The 19,040-nt window shown below is 43.1% G+C and overlaps 1 protein-coding gene across 2 annotated transcripts in view; it reads right to left on the bottom strand.

Annotated features, from left to right (window-relative positions):
* Positions 1-2,226: 2,226 nt before the first annotated feature.
* Positions 2,227-19,040, bottom strand: part of apoba (apolipoprotein Ba) — a 41,510-nt gene continuing 24,696 nt past the window's right edge. For both annotated transcript variants that reach the window (XM_071382098.1, XM_071382099.1), the window contains exons 25-29: positions 5,718-13,307; positions 5,523-5,634; positions 5,387-5,416; positions 4,914-5,100; positions 2,227-4,701 (exon numbers count right to left, since the gene is read on the bottom strand). In XM_071382098.1, coding sequence (XP_071238199.1) covers positions 3,610-4,701; positions 4,914-5,100; positions 5,387-5,416; positions 5,523-5,634; positions 5,718-13,307 — 9,011 coding nt within the window. In that variant the 3' untranslated portion in view covers positions 2,227-3,609. The remainder of the gene's footprint in view (positions 4,702-4,913; positions 5,101-5,386; positions 5,417-5,522; positions 5,635-5,717; positions 13,308-19,040) is intronic.

Genomic DNA, 19,040 nt, shown 5'->3' with positions numbered 1-19,040 from the left:
TTGAACCTTGGGCTAGATGGTATCAGATCCGCGCTAGCCGACACCTGAATAGTGGTTGTTCTGGCAGTGTCTGAGGTGGACCTACGTTAGAGCTGTCAAATCCACAAGCGGCTCCCGGCATTATACATAAAGTGTGACATTAAGAGAAATCAGCTTTGTTTACAAGTTCGAACACGAGCACATGAGATGTAATCTACACCTCAATTAGGCTGATAGAATTCCTCTATTTTGATGATTTCGAAATTTAAGTGTCCTTATTTCTATATAGCCTACACTTTCTCATTCTGAACTTCTAACATGAGTGGGACGGGTGTGGCTTTGTAACTATGATCACACGAGAAACCACTTTGATTTGACAGCTCTACCTCCGACACTGCCAAAGCAGCAGCTATTTCTTGTTAACGCTTGATCTGATCCAGGGCTTTGTTGTGCTTTTAAATGGTTGAAAATGCAGTGATAGCACATGTTGATGACAACTAAACCAAAATCCGACATTTTTTTATTGGAATTTGCTTGTGCTTTTAGATGGTTGAAAGAATAGTAGTAACACATTGGGAATTCAACAACCTTCTGGCTGTCTTTTTGAGTGGGTGAATAAAGGTTGAAATGTCATTGATCAACGTCTCCAAATAATACCCAAATGTCCATGTTGAAATGACGTGGTGTGCCCAGTGGGGCCTCTCTTCCATTTGCAGATTTGTTCTTGGGGGCATCCTTCTTAGTAAGGTAGGCGGTACTTTACTTTTGCACACAATTATCATGAGTATCTGCACATAATATTTCAGAGTGGCAGAATATTGTTTTTATTTGCCTTTATGTGAAGTTTATGTTAGGTCAACTCAGATTGACTTAAGGAAAACCTTTTAATTTCAAAGAGCGAAGGGTGTCAACAGGTGTGAGAGGAAAGCTACTGGCTGGCGTTGGTGTCTTTTTTATGTAGCCAGTGTGTCTTCATCAAGGCCCTAATGGAAAGAAAACTGACCTTTTGACTAATACAATCCTGATGCAAGGTGCTAATGACAAAGTCTCTCAGGAGCAAGGCTGCATCTGATCTTGAAGGTCAGAGATGAAACATTGCAAGAATTTACAATAAGTCATATGAGTTTTATCACTGTCCAGTTCAACACACAGCTGGCAATGTGCAGGAGGAATATTATGGGAAAGGGGTGGGGGTTTCACAGTGGATGTTTTATTGCCTTTTACGCACCTCGTAAATCACAGACATTTTGTTTTCTTTCGTAGCCTTGTTACTCCTTCACAGAGATGAGATTACTCATGGCTGGCAGTAATCCAATTCAGGGGTATTCAACAATAGGAAATCTTATTAATGACCTCTGAAGTCACTTTAACATCTGAGCAATGGCTTGTGTTATAGAGACTACCTTGTCAGTTAAGTTTGGCTACCTGCAGCCTACAGTGGCACCATCTTGGCAGGCCAGTAGGTGCCCAGGTAACCTGCGGACATACAGTATGATTCAGTTCCATGATTGTCTGATACCTACCTGTACATACTACCTCAACTAACCGGTGCCTCCGCACATTGACTCTGTACCGGCACCCCCCTGTATATATTGTTATTTTTTACGGCTGCTCTTTAATTACTTGTAATCTCTTATTCTTATCTGTATTTTTTGAAACTGCACTGTTGGTTAGGTGCTCGTAAGTAAGCATTTCACTGTAAGGTCTACACCTGTTGTATTTGGCGCATGTGACTAATAAAATTTGATTTGATTTGATTTGCCAGAGACGTAATCGTGTGTGATCGTGTTTGTATGACAATGTAAAAATAAATTAGGTATTGGATGGTAAGGATGAGGGTGTAATGTTTTTTTCTTTCATTTTTGGGGTCAGGGGGAGAGAGCAGCGGGTGGGATTGAAAAGGAAAAAAATGGTGTGTACAACTGTATAACTCCATATTTGACTGTCCAACTTCTATGTTTTCATAGAAATAAATGACAAAAAAACTAATTTACTACCGTCCAACACCAAAACACATCCTCATTTGTTGACTGCTATGAATATTTAAAGAAATATGACGTATGATTGCTCCTAAAAATAAAGCCACACTGAACTTTTCATTTTTTACATTTTCTGAAATGAACATGAAACTCATACAGATACTTGTCCAAGCTGGACATGTGACTTAGTCACTTTAATCTGAAGGAGATTGCTCATAATGAAGTAATACATGAAGCCAACGTCCTTTCTGACTCCACGTTCCAACAATGATCTTTAATCTTTTTTATTCTTATGTTAGTTATTTATGAGATATAATACATTTCTACATTTTGATATTTTATATATTTTAGAGCAAAGCTCAAACACAACACTTTTTGATAGACTACTGTGGGAAAAACAGTTTTCTCTTGCAACCATCACAGCCCTGAATTCCAAACAGATGACAGCCACCAAGCTTAGCAACATTTGTTATGGGCCCCTCTTTGATAGAGTATATGAAATAGCAGTGGGGAGCATTAAGTGTCCAACCAGGTAACCAGGGGAAATAAGCAGGGGGAATGTGGCACACATTATGAAAGAGAGCAAGAGGCTGTATGGGATATTGGGAGTGAGAAAGAAGGGAGGGCAAAAAGGAGAGAAGAGGCAGGGTGAAGGGTGAATAACTGGACCTACAGATGTAGGATCTTAATTTGACCTGTATTGTCTCAGTGAAATAATCCCGCAGCAACAGGAGTTGAACGTTTAGTCCATAATGTTGCTTGATCGGTGGTTAGGATATAAGCTGGCCAAAATTAGACTACATGAAAAGTGCAATACTGTTAATATAGCCGTGTATTAGTGCGGGTTTTCAGTTAATTTATGTAAATCACGAAGCTCATCTGCATTTCCTACAGTGCAGGAAGTTTTTCAGCAACCGAAGAGTGATCAAATTAAGATCCAACATCTGTAGCAAACAAAAGTTTTTAGCTTTCTTAGTAGAGAGTTGGAATTCTAAAACCAGAAGTATTCCAATGAGTTGGACTACCCTGCCATCTAAAGGCCACACGGTTTTAACTTGAGCTCGAACAAAAGAAGAGTCTGGAGTCTGTACTTTATGTGTGTGAACCATCTTCCTTAATTTGTTGGGATGTAAGAATCACACTTGAAATAACTCATATTAAATGTGTTGTTGACCATACCTGTAAAAATTCCCTTTATTGTCTCAATTAACATGGTCATCAAAAATATGATTGTTCAGGCATTTAAAAAAAAACTAGCTCTTTTAAAAATGAAACACAGTGATATATAATAACAGCTCAAATATAATGTATATGTATGTATTAGTATAATAATTTTTGGTTTTCCACATAGCAAAGTCACAGCTCAAATATAAAGTATATGTTAGTATCACAGGAGGCTGCTGAGGGGAGAATGCCTCATAATAATGGCCGGAATGAAGCATATGGAATAGCATCAATTACAGAAACCATGTGTTTGGTGTATTTGATACCATTCCAATGATTCCGCTCCAGCCATTACCACAAGCCCGTTCCCCTCAATAAAGGTGCCACCAACCTCCTGTGCTTAGTATAGTGTTTTCTTTTCATATAGCAAAGTATATTTAGTTAGCTGTTCTTATTCAAGTGGTGGTAATAAGCATTGCTCGCTCACTCACTGCCTGGTCTGTGTTGGCCACTCACTGAAAGACTTCCAAAAGAAGGGAAGGGGAACATCAATGTCCATCTTTTTCAATGTTACTCTTATGTATGGAGCTGTGTTCTGCGATGCCTGCTCCATTAGGTCAATAAATTCATTGAGTCCCCCATAAAAGTGAGACTGAAAAAAATCGACAAGCTCCTTGAGGTCATTGTTCACACGATCCACTGTCACCTCGTTATAGATTTCCTGGATCTTTATTTTGGCAGTATCTTTGTACTCACCAGCTTCAGATTTTGTCACGTGCATGTCACGCTCAAGAGAACGCAAAATTTCCTTCAGGTCTTGTGTCTTCAGAGAGGCAAGGAACTCTGCTGCCCTCTGGAAACATAGCTGCAGGAGATCATGAACTTCCTGGATCAGCTCCTCCAGACTCACGTCCTCCAAGTGTCTCACTACCTTGGTCATCTCATCCTGGATGGCACTCATGGCAGACCTCAGGTTGGCAACAATCTTGTTTCCGTTGACAACTACATTGCTACCAGGGATTGTGAACTGAACGCCTTTAATGAAACTTTCAATTATATCAGTTATGGTCTCCATGAGATTTGAGAACCTTTGGGCAGCCCGGTCAATGGTTGCAGACACAGAGCGACTGGCCCTCTCGTAGAGCTCCTGTCCAGAAAGTCTCTCCTCTATTCCGGGCAGAGCAAAATTAGTCTCACGCAGGAACGTAAGAACACTGTTAAGCAGTTCAGTGATGTCGATAGACGGTATACTGTCAGCTGCATTCCTAAACATCTCTCTCATAGAATTCTGTAGTGTATCAAAACCCAATGGGACCTCATGATAGGCTCTCTCAATGATGTTGGAGACAGAGTTCTTCAGCTTAATGGAGGCACGGTTTACACTGAAGCCAAAGTGAGCTGTGTGATACTTGTTTATGAATTTGAGCAGCGCATCTGTGATGGCAGGCATCCGCTCTTTGAGCCCTTCGATGGTGTAATGCATGGTATCCATGTTCCAGGCAACCTGGAAACTCAACTTCTCAGAGCTCTTCAGAGTGGCTTTGACACTCACAATGTCCGTATCCTTATCAGGGGTAGACTGGATGGATAAGGAACAAGTAAGAGGGGATTAGAATTGTTTGTCTCATTCCTTCAGTATAAACACTGATTAAGGCAACAACAAATAAAGCTATGTATTGTGTCCATAGAAAATAACATCTTGAATACTCTAAGCTTTCAGTTTGACAATTTATAGGCAGAGGTGTGTAGTATGCATATAAAAAAAGTTCCAAGAATTCAGATGTGTCTTACCAGGTAGCGACTGAACACTTTTCCGTACACCTGTGAAGGTGACCTCCAAGTAAAAAGGAATCCGAGGAAACCAATAGATGGGGAAGCCATGGAATTGGTGATGCCATCCTTGCGGGAAGCATAGCGGAAGCTCACATCAACAAAGGTTGGGCTGGTGATATCCACATTCAAAGTATGACGAGATACACTGAAAGATAAAGGACACTTGGTTAGATTTTTATGCGATTATGATCTGTCTGTTGGGGAAAATCTGGGCTGAAAATCTGGGCTGAAAGGTAGAAATGTACAGGATGTCTGGGGCGGCAGGTCGCCTAGTGGTTAGAGTGTTGGGCCAGTAACCGAAAGTTTGCCCAGGTTCCCCGTTCTGGCCCTGAACAAGGCTGTTCCCCGGTAGGCCATCATTGTAAATAAGAATTTGTTCTTAACTCACTTGCCTAGTAAAATAAAAAATCGAATTATCTTGTGGTACTTACATAGCATCAGGAGAGGCTTGCCGTTTCATCCTAAGAAAAGAGATTACATTTAAATCAGAAAAATATGTTGTTATCTTATTATTTGGTAGCGTTGTATTTTCGAAAGCATCAGTCTTACTTTCATAACATATTTTACCTGAGATTTTGTGAGAAGACATGCTGCCAGTCGACATTTATGTCACTGTGAACCAAGTTGCATTTCCCATTCATGCGGACTGCTCCTTTTTCAAAACGAAGAGTGGCGGTGGCTGCAGGGACAAATATACAAAAATAAATGTAAACCTGAAAGTACTTGGAGAAAGTAATCTAAAGTAAATTTTTCAAATCTTACCATCGAGGTCATACTCCAGGAAGATCATAGTGGAGGTACAGATGGACTTCAGTGAAGTGACAACGTTGGACTCCTTGTTTTCCAGGTTTGCAGTTGATGTCACATTGTAAATTGGGGATAACACCTTCACAGTGGTGGAGAGGGCACCGAAGGCTGGGATAAACACACTTACAGGCAAGTTCAGGGAGATTTCAGGGATTTCAATCTTCTGTTCTGGGATGGTAATGCTTGGCATTTCAAAGTTGGAAATCTGACTAGCAATCTCATCCAAATGAATGGTGTGCTCACCAATGGTAATGGACTTGGGGAAGGTAAATGATGAGATAGTGATTTCATACTGTCGCAGCTTCACTGACAGGAAGGACATTCTGTTCTGTAGAAACTCTGTATCAATATCAAAACTGGGAATTTCCACCTTGGGCAGACCAGGCAGCATGATGTCAAAGCCAGTGGTGCTTATCATCGTAGGGATCTCCAAATTCTTCAAATCAATTGAGAAGGCTGGCACATGGAGAGTGGTGAAGGGTACATCGAAAGCTGGAACATCGATGACAGGTGGCACTGAGACCTGATCTGGGAGATCAATATTTTGGAATCGCATGTCAATCGTCCTTACAGCCTTTGGGATCTCTTTCACCCAGCTAGGCACTGCTAGTGTCAATTCTGGGATATTGAAGGTGACCCCATTCTCAAATAATTTGGATGGTAAAGTGAAAATTAGTCCCTCTTTGTTCTTTGTGTAAACTACAGTAGTGGACAGATTGAGGAATTGCATTTCATCCATTCTGGAGACCTGCTCTAACTTAAGCACATCCCAAATAGTCTTCTGGTAGACAGGGAGCCGGACAGACTTCAGGAAAGCAAGAGATCCTTCCACAGATTCAGCAATATCTATCTTCACTTCAGCCTCATCATTTGACAGAAGTAAGTCACAGGAATGTATAACAGAAGCAAGTTGCTCTCTGCCACTCCAGCTGAATGTCTGCTTATCTGCAGTGATGGAAAGATAATATTTTTGATCCACTCCTGCGTCACCCGGAAGATCCATGTAATCGAATGGTTGGGTTGCATCAATGTCTACCTTAGCTGTCAGTGTTGTTAGAGGAACAAAGTCTAAGTTTGCTTTAACAGAGTGCTTCCCATTTGTATCAAACCCTGCCCAAACAATGTTAACCATATTGTTGCAGGTGCAATTCAAAGTTGCATACACACGCCTCAGAGATGCCTCAAGAGCTAGGTTGTTATTGATGTTCAGATTCAATATGGTAACCTTATCGTAAACAAGGTTGGAGTCTAGGTCAGTTTTCACTGTGGATCGCAAGCCATTTGCATTTAGGTAAATGTTAGCCTCGTTGTCTATAGCTCCATAGTAAACAATCCTTTTTACTGTTATGTCAGTTTTTCCTTTGGTAGAGGTCTCCAGTGAGACATAAGATGTAAGTCCCTCCAATGCCATGTTTTGATCAATGTTCCCCTTGCCTACAGCCTCAATCAGTGGCATATTAAGCATGTATTTTAGTTTAATCTTGGAGGCTACATTTGGTTTGGTCTTGGTATTTCCAAGAAGTTCCTGACTCAATTCCAGACTCACAAAGGGAAGGTTGACTCTTGCAACAGTTGCCAGAAAAGCTTCCATGTTCCTTTTAGAGAGACTAACAGTACAGTCGTGGCTGCCTTCTATGTTCTGGTGCTCCCAGGACAGAGCAGTGGCAAGTTTTAAACCCCTTGACCTTGTCAGGCTGGTAGACCCGTCAAGTTTACCTTTTAGAATATCAAACACAGAAGTTGAGGAAGCTCCGAATCGGGCAACAATGTCAGACTGGTTATAGAGGCCTACATTAGCAGTCAGGGTAATCACAGTGGACTTGAAAGAGAAATCGCATGTCATGTTGCCCATGGCAGGGATCATGATGTTGTTCTGAATGGCAGGCAGTGTGAATGAAGGAAGGGTCAGCTCACTCAATGTCTCAGGAATACGTAAGACTGGCAGCTCCAGAGATGGCAGCACCAGGGTATAAGATGGCACAGAAAAACCCATTGTTGGAACTTTAAAACCTGGTGTACTGACCTCCTTAGGGATGAAAAAGCCAAATGCAGGTAACTCTGCTCTGAAGCTAGAGACTTCAATATTCAGGATGGGTATTTTGTATCCAGGGACTGTGACGAACCTGGGAGGTTGGTTGGATGTGTCAATCTTATATTTGTCAAAATGTGTCTTGGCTTCATTGTAAGAGGTTGTCAGAAGGTTTACAAGTTTGTTTCTCCCTAACTCAAAGTGAGCCCTAAAAATGTCTAAATTACTAATTGCATTGTAGAAGGGATGTAGGTCATAATCAATGGTGTGCATGTCAGGGTTCTTCTGATACTGAAGCTTTAGGTTCATTTCAAATGATTGCCTAGGGGTGGTTAGAAGTTCCTTGAGGCCAGCATGCTCCCAAAGAGAAAGTTCTTGAATGTGAGGTGTTTTCAATCTAAGATAAGGCACTGTCATCTCAGGGATGGTGAGGGGAACGGTCAAAAAGTCAACATTGGCTTCACCGTTCATTGCTGCATAGATTCCAATGTCTTTCTGATTGTTGTCCATGGTGAAATTATGATAGTACTTGTACTGATTGAATCGAGCTAAGCCAGCCCAGCAGGCGTGCTGCATTTCAGAGTTAAGTATCACACCAAATTCATTTTGGAGATCAAACTTTCCTGTGAGTTTCAATGGGAAGATAACCTTTGAATTTCCTTCGTTTTTGCAATCTAGGACAATCTCAAAAGGATGGACCAAAAATTCCAAAGTGTTAGATATGGTTCCACTCATTCTTCCCATAAGCTCTGCATTGTGGGAGGCTGTGAGTGCAATCTTTAGGTCTCCCACATGGGCATCTCCATTTAAAACCGCAATACTGCTCTTGACGAAAGGAAGTTCTGTCTCAGCCCTGGCATCAACAGTGAAGTGGCTGAAAATGACAGATTCAGCATTCATGGTTTGTTTCATTTTCAAGACCTTGCTTTCAGTTTCTCCAACAAAGGTTAATTTCGCAGTGATAACATTGATGTTGAATTCTAGATTGTTTTTGTGTGTGCCTTCATCTGAGTAGTCTTGAATGGACCACTTTCCACTTCCTTCATTTCCAACAGTCACAGAAATAATACCAGATTCAAAACTGGCTGCTGCAGTCTGGGTCATGGTGGCTTGGCTTGATGTTTCAACAGCTGGGATGTTCAAGTTGTGGCTGTAGGTAGTGTCTATTGATGCAGAAATTCCACTCTTTAGGGACAGTGCAATGTTGTTTACCAGATCAGCTGTGTACATCTCAGTAGTGGCCTTAGCAGTGGTCTTTGCTGTTGCTTCTGCAGAGGGTGCGCTGAAAGTCAGTGATCCCTCGTGATCTATAGAGAAGACCATGTGGGTGACATTCACAGTCTCAGTAAACACCAATGTTTCCATCTGAGAAGCTTCTAGACGAGCAGTGGCATCCAAGGAGTAGTCAAGGAATTCAAAGGCTGATTTGGCCTGAGAAGTAAGCGTGGCTGTGAACTTGGAAGTCTCTGGTGCATCTCTATTCAAATTAATTGTTGTTGAGTTCTCTAATGAGGCTACTGTCACAAGAGTGTAATGGGGGGAGTTCACTCTAAACTCGCCATAGAGCTTGCCAAAAGCAGGAATTTGAACTTCACTGTGGACCTGAGGGAACTTGAACTCCGGAATTGGAAGCATTGTGATTTCAAAGTTCTCCAGATTCAACTTTGGGAGGTTGATGGCTGGAAGCTTGATCTCTAAAATAGTTATTTCTGGGAAGGTCAAGTCTGGGAGGTCGGATAAGTAAAGTGCTCTCAAGTCTCCAAAGATGGCCTCGGGTGGAGGCATTGGAACCTCATATTCTCTTACTTGGTCAATGAATGCAATTATTTTTTCTTTGATTTCCTCAAAATCTATGTTCATGGCTGGGACAGTGTAAGAACTCAGGATGGTGAACTCAGGGACTGAGATTTGAGGCGGAATGCTTATGTCCTGCAGCCTGTTCAGGTTGATTTGGATGGCGGGAATGACGAGGTCAGTGAGAGGCACTACAAAAGAGGGAATCTCAACCTCTGCTGTCTTCAGTGCATCCAGAACACCATCCACAGCCTGACTGATCTGGTTTAATATATCTTGGTCCTCAACCACCCTGCGGATTTCCTCAATCAGTTTGTTGAACTGAACAGAAATGTAGGCAACCATGTTGGTATAGGAGTCACTTGCCCTTTGCAGATAGATGAGTATCTCCTCTCTAATGTTCATGCCATCAACTCTATCTCTCATGTCTTGAAGGGCTTGCTGTACAATTGTCTTTATATCGTTGAAGGCTGTAGTGTCAATCACATCTTTCATCATCTTCACGACTTCTGCAATTCTTGTCTCTTTGAGTTGTTCCAAGTATTTGAAGATAGAACCCTGGATCTTTCTAACAAATTCTCTGGAGGCCTCTATTTTTTGTGCAATTCCATAGGCTTCAATCTGATTATTAACATAACTTGTTAGTTCACTGATCTTCTGGTTAGCATCATCAACAAACACATTGTAATCAAATTCCTTTATAATCTTGATGACTGAGCAAATGTATTCCTTTAGCTCATCAATACTTTGCTTGAAGTCAATTGATTTGAACTGATTTACAGACCCATCCAGTAGTTGCATAACTTTGTCATACATGACTTCAACATCTATAGATTTCAAAGCATCAACCAGTGATTGCACAGTTTCTTGGATTCGGAATTCCTTGATGAGTACTACAGTCTGATCCATGAATACTTCAAATCTCTTGTCAAACTCATACCTGAGAAGCAGATCTCTGATATAAGAAAACATAGCATTGATTTTGTCTGCAATTTCATATTCTTCAATCCAGTTGACAATCACATCCTTTATAGATTCAAGGACCCTGGCCATCTGCTCAGTGGGAATCTTAGCAGTTAGCTGCTCCACATATTTAGCAAAGTCAAAGTTGATTGAGAGGGTGTAATCCCTCAGATCCTGGAAAAACATTGTGACATCAAAGGTCTCGATAACCTGTTTCAATTCACAAATTTTATCTTGAAGTTTTTCTTTGATTCTAAATCTACTATCAATGTCCCCCAACCAGGCAACACTGCTGTCTCCTAGCTTCTGAAGATCAATCTGTCTGATGACATCCTCAATTGCATCAATGACTCTGACAATTGTCTCTCTGATATTAAAATGGTAATCAACATCCTTCAGCATATTTCTAATTTGTGAGAGGACATTTGAAATGGCGTCTGACAAGTCTCCGCTCTCAATGCTGCCCCTGACTGTTGCAATCAGGTCACTGATTTTGGTTGCAATATCAATCAGGGTTTTTTCAATGTTCACCTTAAGATTCTCCACAGAGGCTTCCAAGTCTTCCAGTGTCACAGCATACTCTTGTGTCAAAATAATCAGTTTCTCTTTCACATCATTCACTTTGTTCTCCAAATCAATCCCTGTCATGAAGTCACTGACTTGCTGCGGCAGATTGTCCAAATGGACTCTTAGCCCACCAATTAGCTGGTTAATGTCTAAGCTGATGATATATTGTTGCATGGCCTCCAGAGCACTGACAACAGCAGTCTTGAGAAGATCAAAAGCAGCAGGAAAGCTTTTAATGAAGGGAAGCTTGATGATATGTGAGTTACTGTTCTTGTCATACTTCAGGAAACCGGAGACACTGAATTCTTGGTTTTCCTTCTCTGACCTTTTGTCTCCACCCTCTCCAGCCTCGTTTAAAAGGTTTGTAGATACTATTCCCTCAAACTCAATTCCAAGCATCTGAGCATTGTTGTAAGTGCTGACGTCTTGATTATAAGCGTGGTTGTCAAACTTGGATTTAGTTTTCCAGGTTAATGACTGTTCACTGGGTGTTAGAAGACCATCAAACTTGTTATCCAGGTGAGCAGAAGATTCCCAACTCTCCAGCATATGTGTGGTTGTGGCCCGGCAGTCATGTGAGTAAGCAAGAGCAAGAGGCTCTGCTTTCACAAGCAATTTGCTGTAGAGCTGCCCAGTGTGCTTCCCAAACAGGTCCACCTCACCATCACTGTTGATTATGGCATTGACAGTGACACTAAATGGCAGTGCCAAGGTGCGAATAGTGCTGACAAAACGTAATGATTCTGAGTTTATCCTTGCTTCACAGTTAGACTTGGAGGTCAGTCCTGCAATCTCAATTTCACAGTTGTGGCTCATCTGTGCATCCATTATCTTCCCAGTTGTACTACACTTCAGAGTGCCAGCTAGGTCAGCATAGTTTATTTCATAAGTGTGTCTGAGCTCATGTTCGTCTCCGTAGGCTCCTCTTAAACTTCCACTCAGGTCCAGCTTGGTAGGCTCCATTTTTACCTGGCCTTCATTGTTCATATGGACGTCAAAGAGCTTGAGATAATTTTTCATGTCAATGGAGGTAACAAAAGGCTTTACGTCAACCTTTATATCATGCTTGTAGGAGGCGTCCTCACAGATTAAGTTGTCTGTCTTAGAGCGGAAGGCCAGGGTCCATAATGTGAGAGTCAGACTATGGGTGTTTTCTGTCTTCATGTTCTGCAGAGATCCCTTCATGTTGTTGGAGAAGATTAAACCCCGCCTGTTCAATACCAGGTTTGTTGTACTTCTTGCGTTTGAATCATAGGCGTTGCCTCTGAAGGCACTCCCTAGAGAAGCCTCAGTACTTGATATTCTGCCCACGAAGCTTAGCTCGGCTCTACTGTCTTCAGCCATTCCTTTGGTCGTGGAGGTCAGGGAGGCTCCACTACTATCTATGCCCCCATTGTAGATGTTCTCAAACGTCAAGGGACTGCACTGCAGGCTGTTGGTGCCACTGGTAACCAGGCCATTTCTGTTCACTGTCACAGTGGCCTTATGCAATCCACGGCCACCTTTAACGGTAAGGGAGCCTTCAGAGTTGACTTCAAGACCGTCCATATTCAGGGAACCTGTGAGAAGGGAGTAAGCCTGGTTTGTTGCATCATCAGCCTGGGACTCAACTCTCAGAATGATTACCTCACTGGAGATTCCAAGTTCAACTTTGTTCTTAAGTATATTGCCCAGGGCATTGGAAACAGCATCACACTTCAGAGATAGTTGGCCATCCTTGTACTTGAGCTCTGCCACATGCTTGAGAGCATCGTCCTGCACATTGGTTTTGGACACAATGGACAACTCGTCATTGGCATACACTCCCTTGATCATGTTCTGAGCCTGGATAAGTGGGGAGTTCACCCGCAGGTTGGACTCTCCTCTTCCTTCTCTATCGAGGGGGCGAATGGCATAGTTATGTCTGTAGGTGGAGTCGGCTTTCCATGAGCCCACTCTGATGGTTCCATCCAAGCTACCATCCCCTGTGACCTCTTCAGAAGTGGATTCTGACATTGCTGAGTAGTACAGAGAGGTCTGCAGGCCCAGAGGACTTGAGGCTTCAATTTTGTAGTTGGCCTTAGCATTCAGTTTGTCTGTAACACTCAAGGTTTCAAAGAAACTGAAGCTGGCATCGATGAAACTGTGGCTCAGGGACCCGTTGACTAGGTACTTCAGATTATCTTCCACTGTTCCTGAAATCATGCCTGTGCCTTTATGAAGACAAAAGGAGATGAAACCATTGTCATTATATAAACAGTGAAATATGGTGATATTCTATATTCTTAAATGTATGTGTGGAAAATATACAGTGCATTCGAAAAGTGTTCAGACCACTTCCCTTTTTCCACATTTTGTTAAGTTACAGCCTTATTCTAAAATGGATTAAATAAACAATTTTCCTCATCAATCTTCCCACACATTACCCCATAATGACAAAGCAAAAACTATTTTTTTGAAATTGTTGCAAATGTATTACAAATAAAAAACAGAAACACATTATTTACATAAGTATTTAGACCCTCTGCTATGAGACTCAAAATTAAGCTCAGGTGCATCAATTTCCATTGATCATACTTGAGATGATGCTACAACTTCATTGGAGTTCCTCTGTGGTAAATACAATTGATTGGACATGATTTGGAAAGACACACACCACATAAGGTCCCACAGTTGACAGTGCATGTCAGAGCAAAAACCAAGCCATGAAGTCGAAGAAATTGTCCGTAGAGCTCCGAGACAGGATTGTGTGGAAGCACAGATCTGGGGAAGGGTACCAAAACATTTCTGCATCATTCAAGGTCCCCAAGAACACAGCAGCCTCCATCATTGTTAAATGGAAGAAGTTTGGAAGCACCAAGACTCTTCCTAGAGCTGGCCACCCAGCCAAACTGAGCAATAGGGGGAGAAGGGCCTTGGTCAGGGAGGTGACCAAAAACCCAATGGTAACTTTGACAGAGCTCCAGAGTTCCTCTGTGGAGATAGGAAAACTTTCCAGAAAGACAACCATCTCTGCAGCACTCCACCAATCAGGCCTTTATGATAGAGTGGCCAGACAGAAGCCACTCCTCAGTAAAGGCACATGACAGTCTGCTTGGAGTTTGCCAAAAGGCACCTAAAGGACTCTCAGATCATGAGAAACAAGATTCTCTGGTCTGATGAAACCAAGATTTAACTCTGGCCTGAATGCCAAGCATCACGTCTGCAAGAAACCCAGCACCATCCCTACGGTGAAGCATGGTGGTGGCAGCATCATGCTGTGGGGATGTTTTTCAGCGGCAGGGTCTTGCTTTCCCCCAAGGTTGCTTAGCAGTTCAGACGTCTTTTTCTGTTCCGTATTGTTTGTGTCCTGTATATATATTTACACCTCTCTTCACTTATCTTTTATTTATTTTATTATCCAAGAACTCAACTACAAAAGCTTTCCTGCAAAAGCTTTCCTGCAACCCGCTTCACCAATTACTAAAAAGTAATATTTACCTCAAACTGAAAATCCATCGTGGAAGCCAGCCAGGGGCTAATTCAGAAGCTAGCCTGAAAGCTAACCGGTAGCTACTCCGATAGCTAGCCAGAAGCTAATCTGTAGCTGCCCCGAAATTAGCCGGTTTGCTGGCTAGCGTTGGTTTTCAGCTGCCCTCGTGTTGTGGTCATCAGCTATTCCTCTAGCTCGATAATCTACCGGCACTTTTGTGCAACGCGACTCGGACCGGAGCATTCCGGGACTTTTCTTCTCTCTCAGTTTCCCCGGATTCCAGCCGCAGGCTCTGGTCACTTGCACCTTGACTTCGCAGCTAGCTAGCTGCAAACCGTGTGACGATTGGCTTACGTCGACCCCGGAGCATACTCAAATCATCCTGGAGCTAGCCAGCTGAGGAGTTCCATCACCATCCGGACACGTTTCTTTTGTTGCTGCTGCAGATACGGAACCCCACCGGGCCTTCACGTCTGACTGCCGACGTTATCTGCCCGAGGGATTTATCCAACTGGCACCTCCGTCCCGACGTTACCTGAACGCTCACCTGAGGCCCGCTAATCGTTAGCTGTCTTATCGGCTGCTACCTGAATAAGCATACCGGACAACTATTATTTATTTTTATTTTTATTTTTTATTTATTTTTTTTCTCCTTGGGTCACTATATCTATTCTGCCAATTTGGATTGATCCCCTCTTCCACACGGAACCCCACTACACGGAACCCCACTAACTTACCGACGGAAACGCACGAGGTATCTACAAACAGACCTCCATCCCATGCTGCTACCGAGAGCCACATACCCGGCCAGCTGTCTGGATCGCCACGACCCCAACCAACCTCTACTCACTGGACCCTTATTGATCACCCGATTAAGCATGCCTCTCCTTAATGTAAATATGCCTTGTTCATTGCTGTTCTGGTTAATGTTTATTGGCTTATTTCACTGTAGAGATTCTAGCCCTGTTCACTATACCATATCCAACCTCTCAGTTCCACCACCCACATATGCGATGACATCACCTGGTTTCAATGATGTTTCTAGAGACAATATCTCTCTCATCATCACTCAATACCTAGGTCTACCTCCACTGTATTCACATCCTACCATACCTTTGTCTGTACATTATTCCTTTAAACTATTTTATCGCCCCCAGAAACCTCCTCTTACTCTCTGCTCCAGTAGCTCTAGGCGACCAATTCTCATAGCTTTTAGCCGTACCCTTATCCTACTCCTCCTCTGTTCCTCTGGTGATGTAGAGGTGAATCCAGGCCCTGCAGTACCTGGCTCCACTCCTATTCCCCAGGCGCTCTCTTTTGATGACTTCTGTAACCGTAATAGCCTTGGCTTCATGCATGTTAACATTAGAAGCCTCCTCCCTAAGTTTGTTTTGTTCACTGCTTTAGCACACTCTGCCAACCCGGATGTTTTAGCCGTGTCTGAATCCTGGCTTAGAAAGACCACCAAAAACTCAGATATTTTCATCCCCAATTACAAGATTTTCAGACAAGATAGAACGGCCAAAGGGGGCGGTGTTGCAATCTACTGCAAAGACTGCCTGCAGAGTTCTGTCTTACTATCCAGGTCTGTTCCCAAACAATTTGAACTTCTACTTTTAAAAATCCACCTCTCTAAAAACAAGTCTCTCACCGTTGCCGCCTGCTATAGACCACCCTCTGCCCCCAGCTGTGCTCTGGACACTATATGTGAACTGATTGCCCCCCATCTATCTTCAGAGTTCGTGCTGCTAGGCGACCTAAATTTGAACATGCTCAAAACCCCAGCCACCCTACAATCTAAGCTTGATGCCCTCAATCTCACACAAATTATCAATGAACCTACCAGGTACCACCCCAATTCCGTAAACTCGGGTACCCTCATAGATATCATCCTAACAAACTTGCCCTCCAAATACACCTCTGCTGTTTTCAACCAAGATCTCAGCGATCACTGCCTCATTGCCTGTATCCGTAATGGGTCAGCGGTCAAACGACCTCCACTCATCACTGTCAAACGCTCCCTGAAACACTTCAGCGAGCAGGCCTTTCTAATCGACCTGGCCGGGGTATCCTGGAAGGATATCGATCTCATCCCGTCAGTAGAGGATGCCTGGTCATTTTTTAAAAATGCCTTCCTCACCATCTTGAATAAGCATGCCCCATTCAAGAAATTTAGAACCAGGAACAGATATAGCCCTTGGTTCTCTCCTGACCTGACTGCCCTTAACCAACAGAAAAACATCCTATGGCGTTCTGCATTAGCATCGAACAGCCCCCGTGATATGCAACTTTTCAGGGAAGCCAGAAACCAATATACACAGGCAGTTAGAACAGCCAAGGCTAGCTTTTTCAAGCAGAAATTTGCTTCCTGCAACACAAATTCAAAAAAGTTCTGGGACACCGTAAAGTCCATGGAGAATAAGAACACCTCCTCCCAGCTTCCAACCGCTCTGAAGATAGGAAACACTGTCACCACCGACAAATCCACTATAATTGAGAATTTCAATAAGCATTTTTCCACGGCTGGCCATGCTTTCCATCTGGCTGCCCCTACCCCGGACAACAGCACTGCCCTCCCCTCTGCTACTCGCCCAAGCTTCCCCCATTTCTCTTTCTCCCAAATACAGTCAGCTGATGTCCTAAATGAGCTGCAAAATCTGGACCCTTACAAATCAGCCGGGCTAGATAATCTGGACCCTTTCTTTCTAAAACTATCTGCTGAAATTGTTGCCACCCCTATTACTAGCCTCTTCAACCTCTCTTTCGTGTCGTCCGAGATCCCCAAAGATTGGAAAGCAGCTGCGGTTATCCCCCTCTTCAAAGGGGGGGACACCCTTGACCCTAACTGCTACAGACCTATATCTATCCTACCCTGCCTTTCTAAGGTCTTCGAAAGCCAAGTCAACAAACAGATTACCGACCATTTCGAATCCCACCACACCTTCTCCGCTATGCAATCTGGTTTCAGAGCTGGTCATGGGTGCACCTCAGCCACGCTCAAGGTCATAAACGACATCGTAACCGCCATCGATAGGAAACAATACTGTGCAGCCGTATTCATTGACCTGGCCAAGGCTTTTGACTCTGTCAATCACCACATCCTCATTGGCAGACTCGACAGCCTTGGTTTCTCTAATGATTGCCTCGCCTGGTTCACCAACTACTTCTCTGATCGAGTTCAGTGTGTCAAATCGGAGGGTCTGTTGTCCGGGCCTCTGGCAGTCTCTATGGGGGTGCCACAGGGTTCAATTCTTGGACCGACTCTCTTCTCTGTATACATCAATGATGTCGCTCTTGCTGCTGGTGATTCTCTGATCCACCTCTACGCAGACGACACTATTCTGTATACTTCTGGCCCTTCTTTTGACACTGTGTTAACAACTCTCCAGGCGAGCTTCAATGCCATACAACTCTCCTTCCGTGGCCTCCAACTGCTCTTAAATACAAGTAAAACCAAATGCATGCTCTTCAACCGATCGCTGCCTGCCCCTGCCCGCCTGTCCAACATCACTACTTTGGACGGTTCTGACTTAGAATATGTGGACAACTACAAATACCTAGGTGTCTGGTTAGACTGTAAACTCTCCTTCCAGACTCACATCAAACATCTCCAATCCAAAGTCAAATCTAGAATTGGCTTCCTATTCCGCAACAAAGCATCCTTTACTCATGCTGCCAAACATACCCTTGTAAAACTGACCATCCTACCAATCCTCGACTTCGGTGATGTCATTTACAAAATAGCCTCCAAAACCCTACTCAATAAATTGGATGCAGTCTATCACAGTGCCATCCGTTTTGTCACCAAAGCCCCATATACTACCCACCACTGCGACCTGTACACTCTCGTTGGCTGGCCCTCGCTTCATACTCGTCGCCAAACCCACTGGTTCCAGGTCATCTACAAGACCCTGCTAGGTAAAGTCCCCCCTTATCTCTGCTCGCTGGTCACCATAGCAGCACCTATCTGTAGCACGCGCTCCAGCAGGTATATCTCTCTAGTCACCCCCAAAACCAATTCTTCCTTTGGACGCCTCTCCTTCCAGTTCTCTGCTGCCAATGACTGGAACGAACTACAAAAATCTCTGAAATTGGAAACACCTATCTCCCTCACTAGCTTTAAGCACCAGCTGTCAGAGCAGCTCATAGATTACTGCACCTGTACATAACCCATCTACAATTTAGCCCAAACAACTACCTCTTTACCTACTGTATTTATTTTATTAATTTATTTTGCTCCTTTGCACCCCATTATTTTCTGTCTCTACTTTGCACTTTCTTCCGCTGCAAACCAACCATTCCAGGGTTTTTTTTTAGTTTTATTTTACTTGCTGTGTTGTATTCACTTCACCTCCATGGCCTTTTATATTTTTATTTATTTATTTTATTTATTTATACATATATTTGTTTGCCTTCACCTCCCTTATCTCACCTCACTTGCTCACATTGTATATAGACTTATTTTTTTTTCACT

This window comes from Salvelinus alpinus, chromosome 34, assembly GCF_045679555.1.
Source record: "Salvelinus alpinus chromosome 34, SLU_Salpinus.1, whole genome shotgun sequence".
In the NCBI taxonomy this organism is placed as follows: Eukaryota; Metazoa; Chordata; class Actinopteri; order Salmoniformes; family Salmonidae; genus Salvelinus; species Salvelinus alpinus.
Note: the sequence above shows the minus strand (reverse complement) of the source record. Positions and strands in the feature narration are given on the sequence as shown.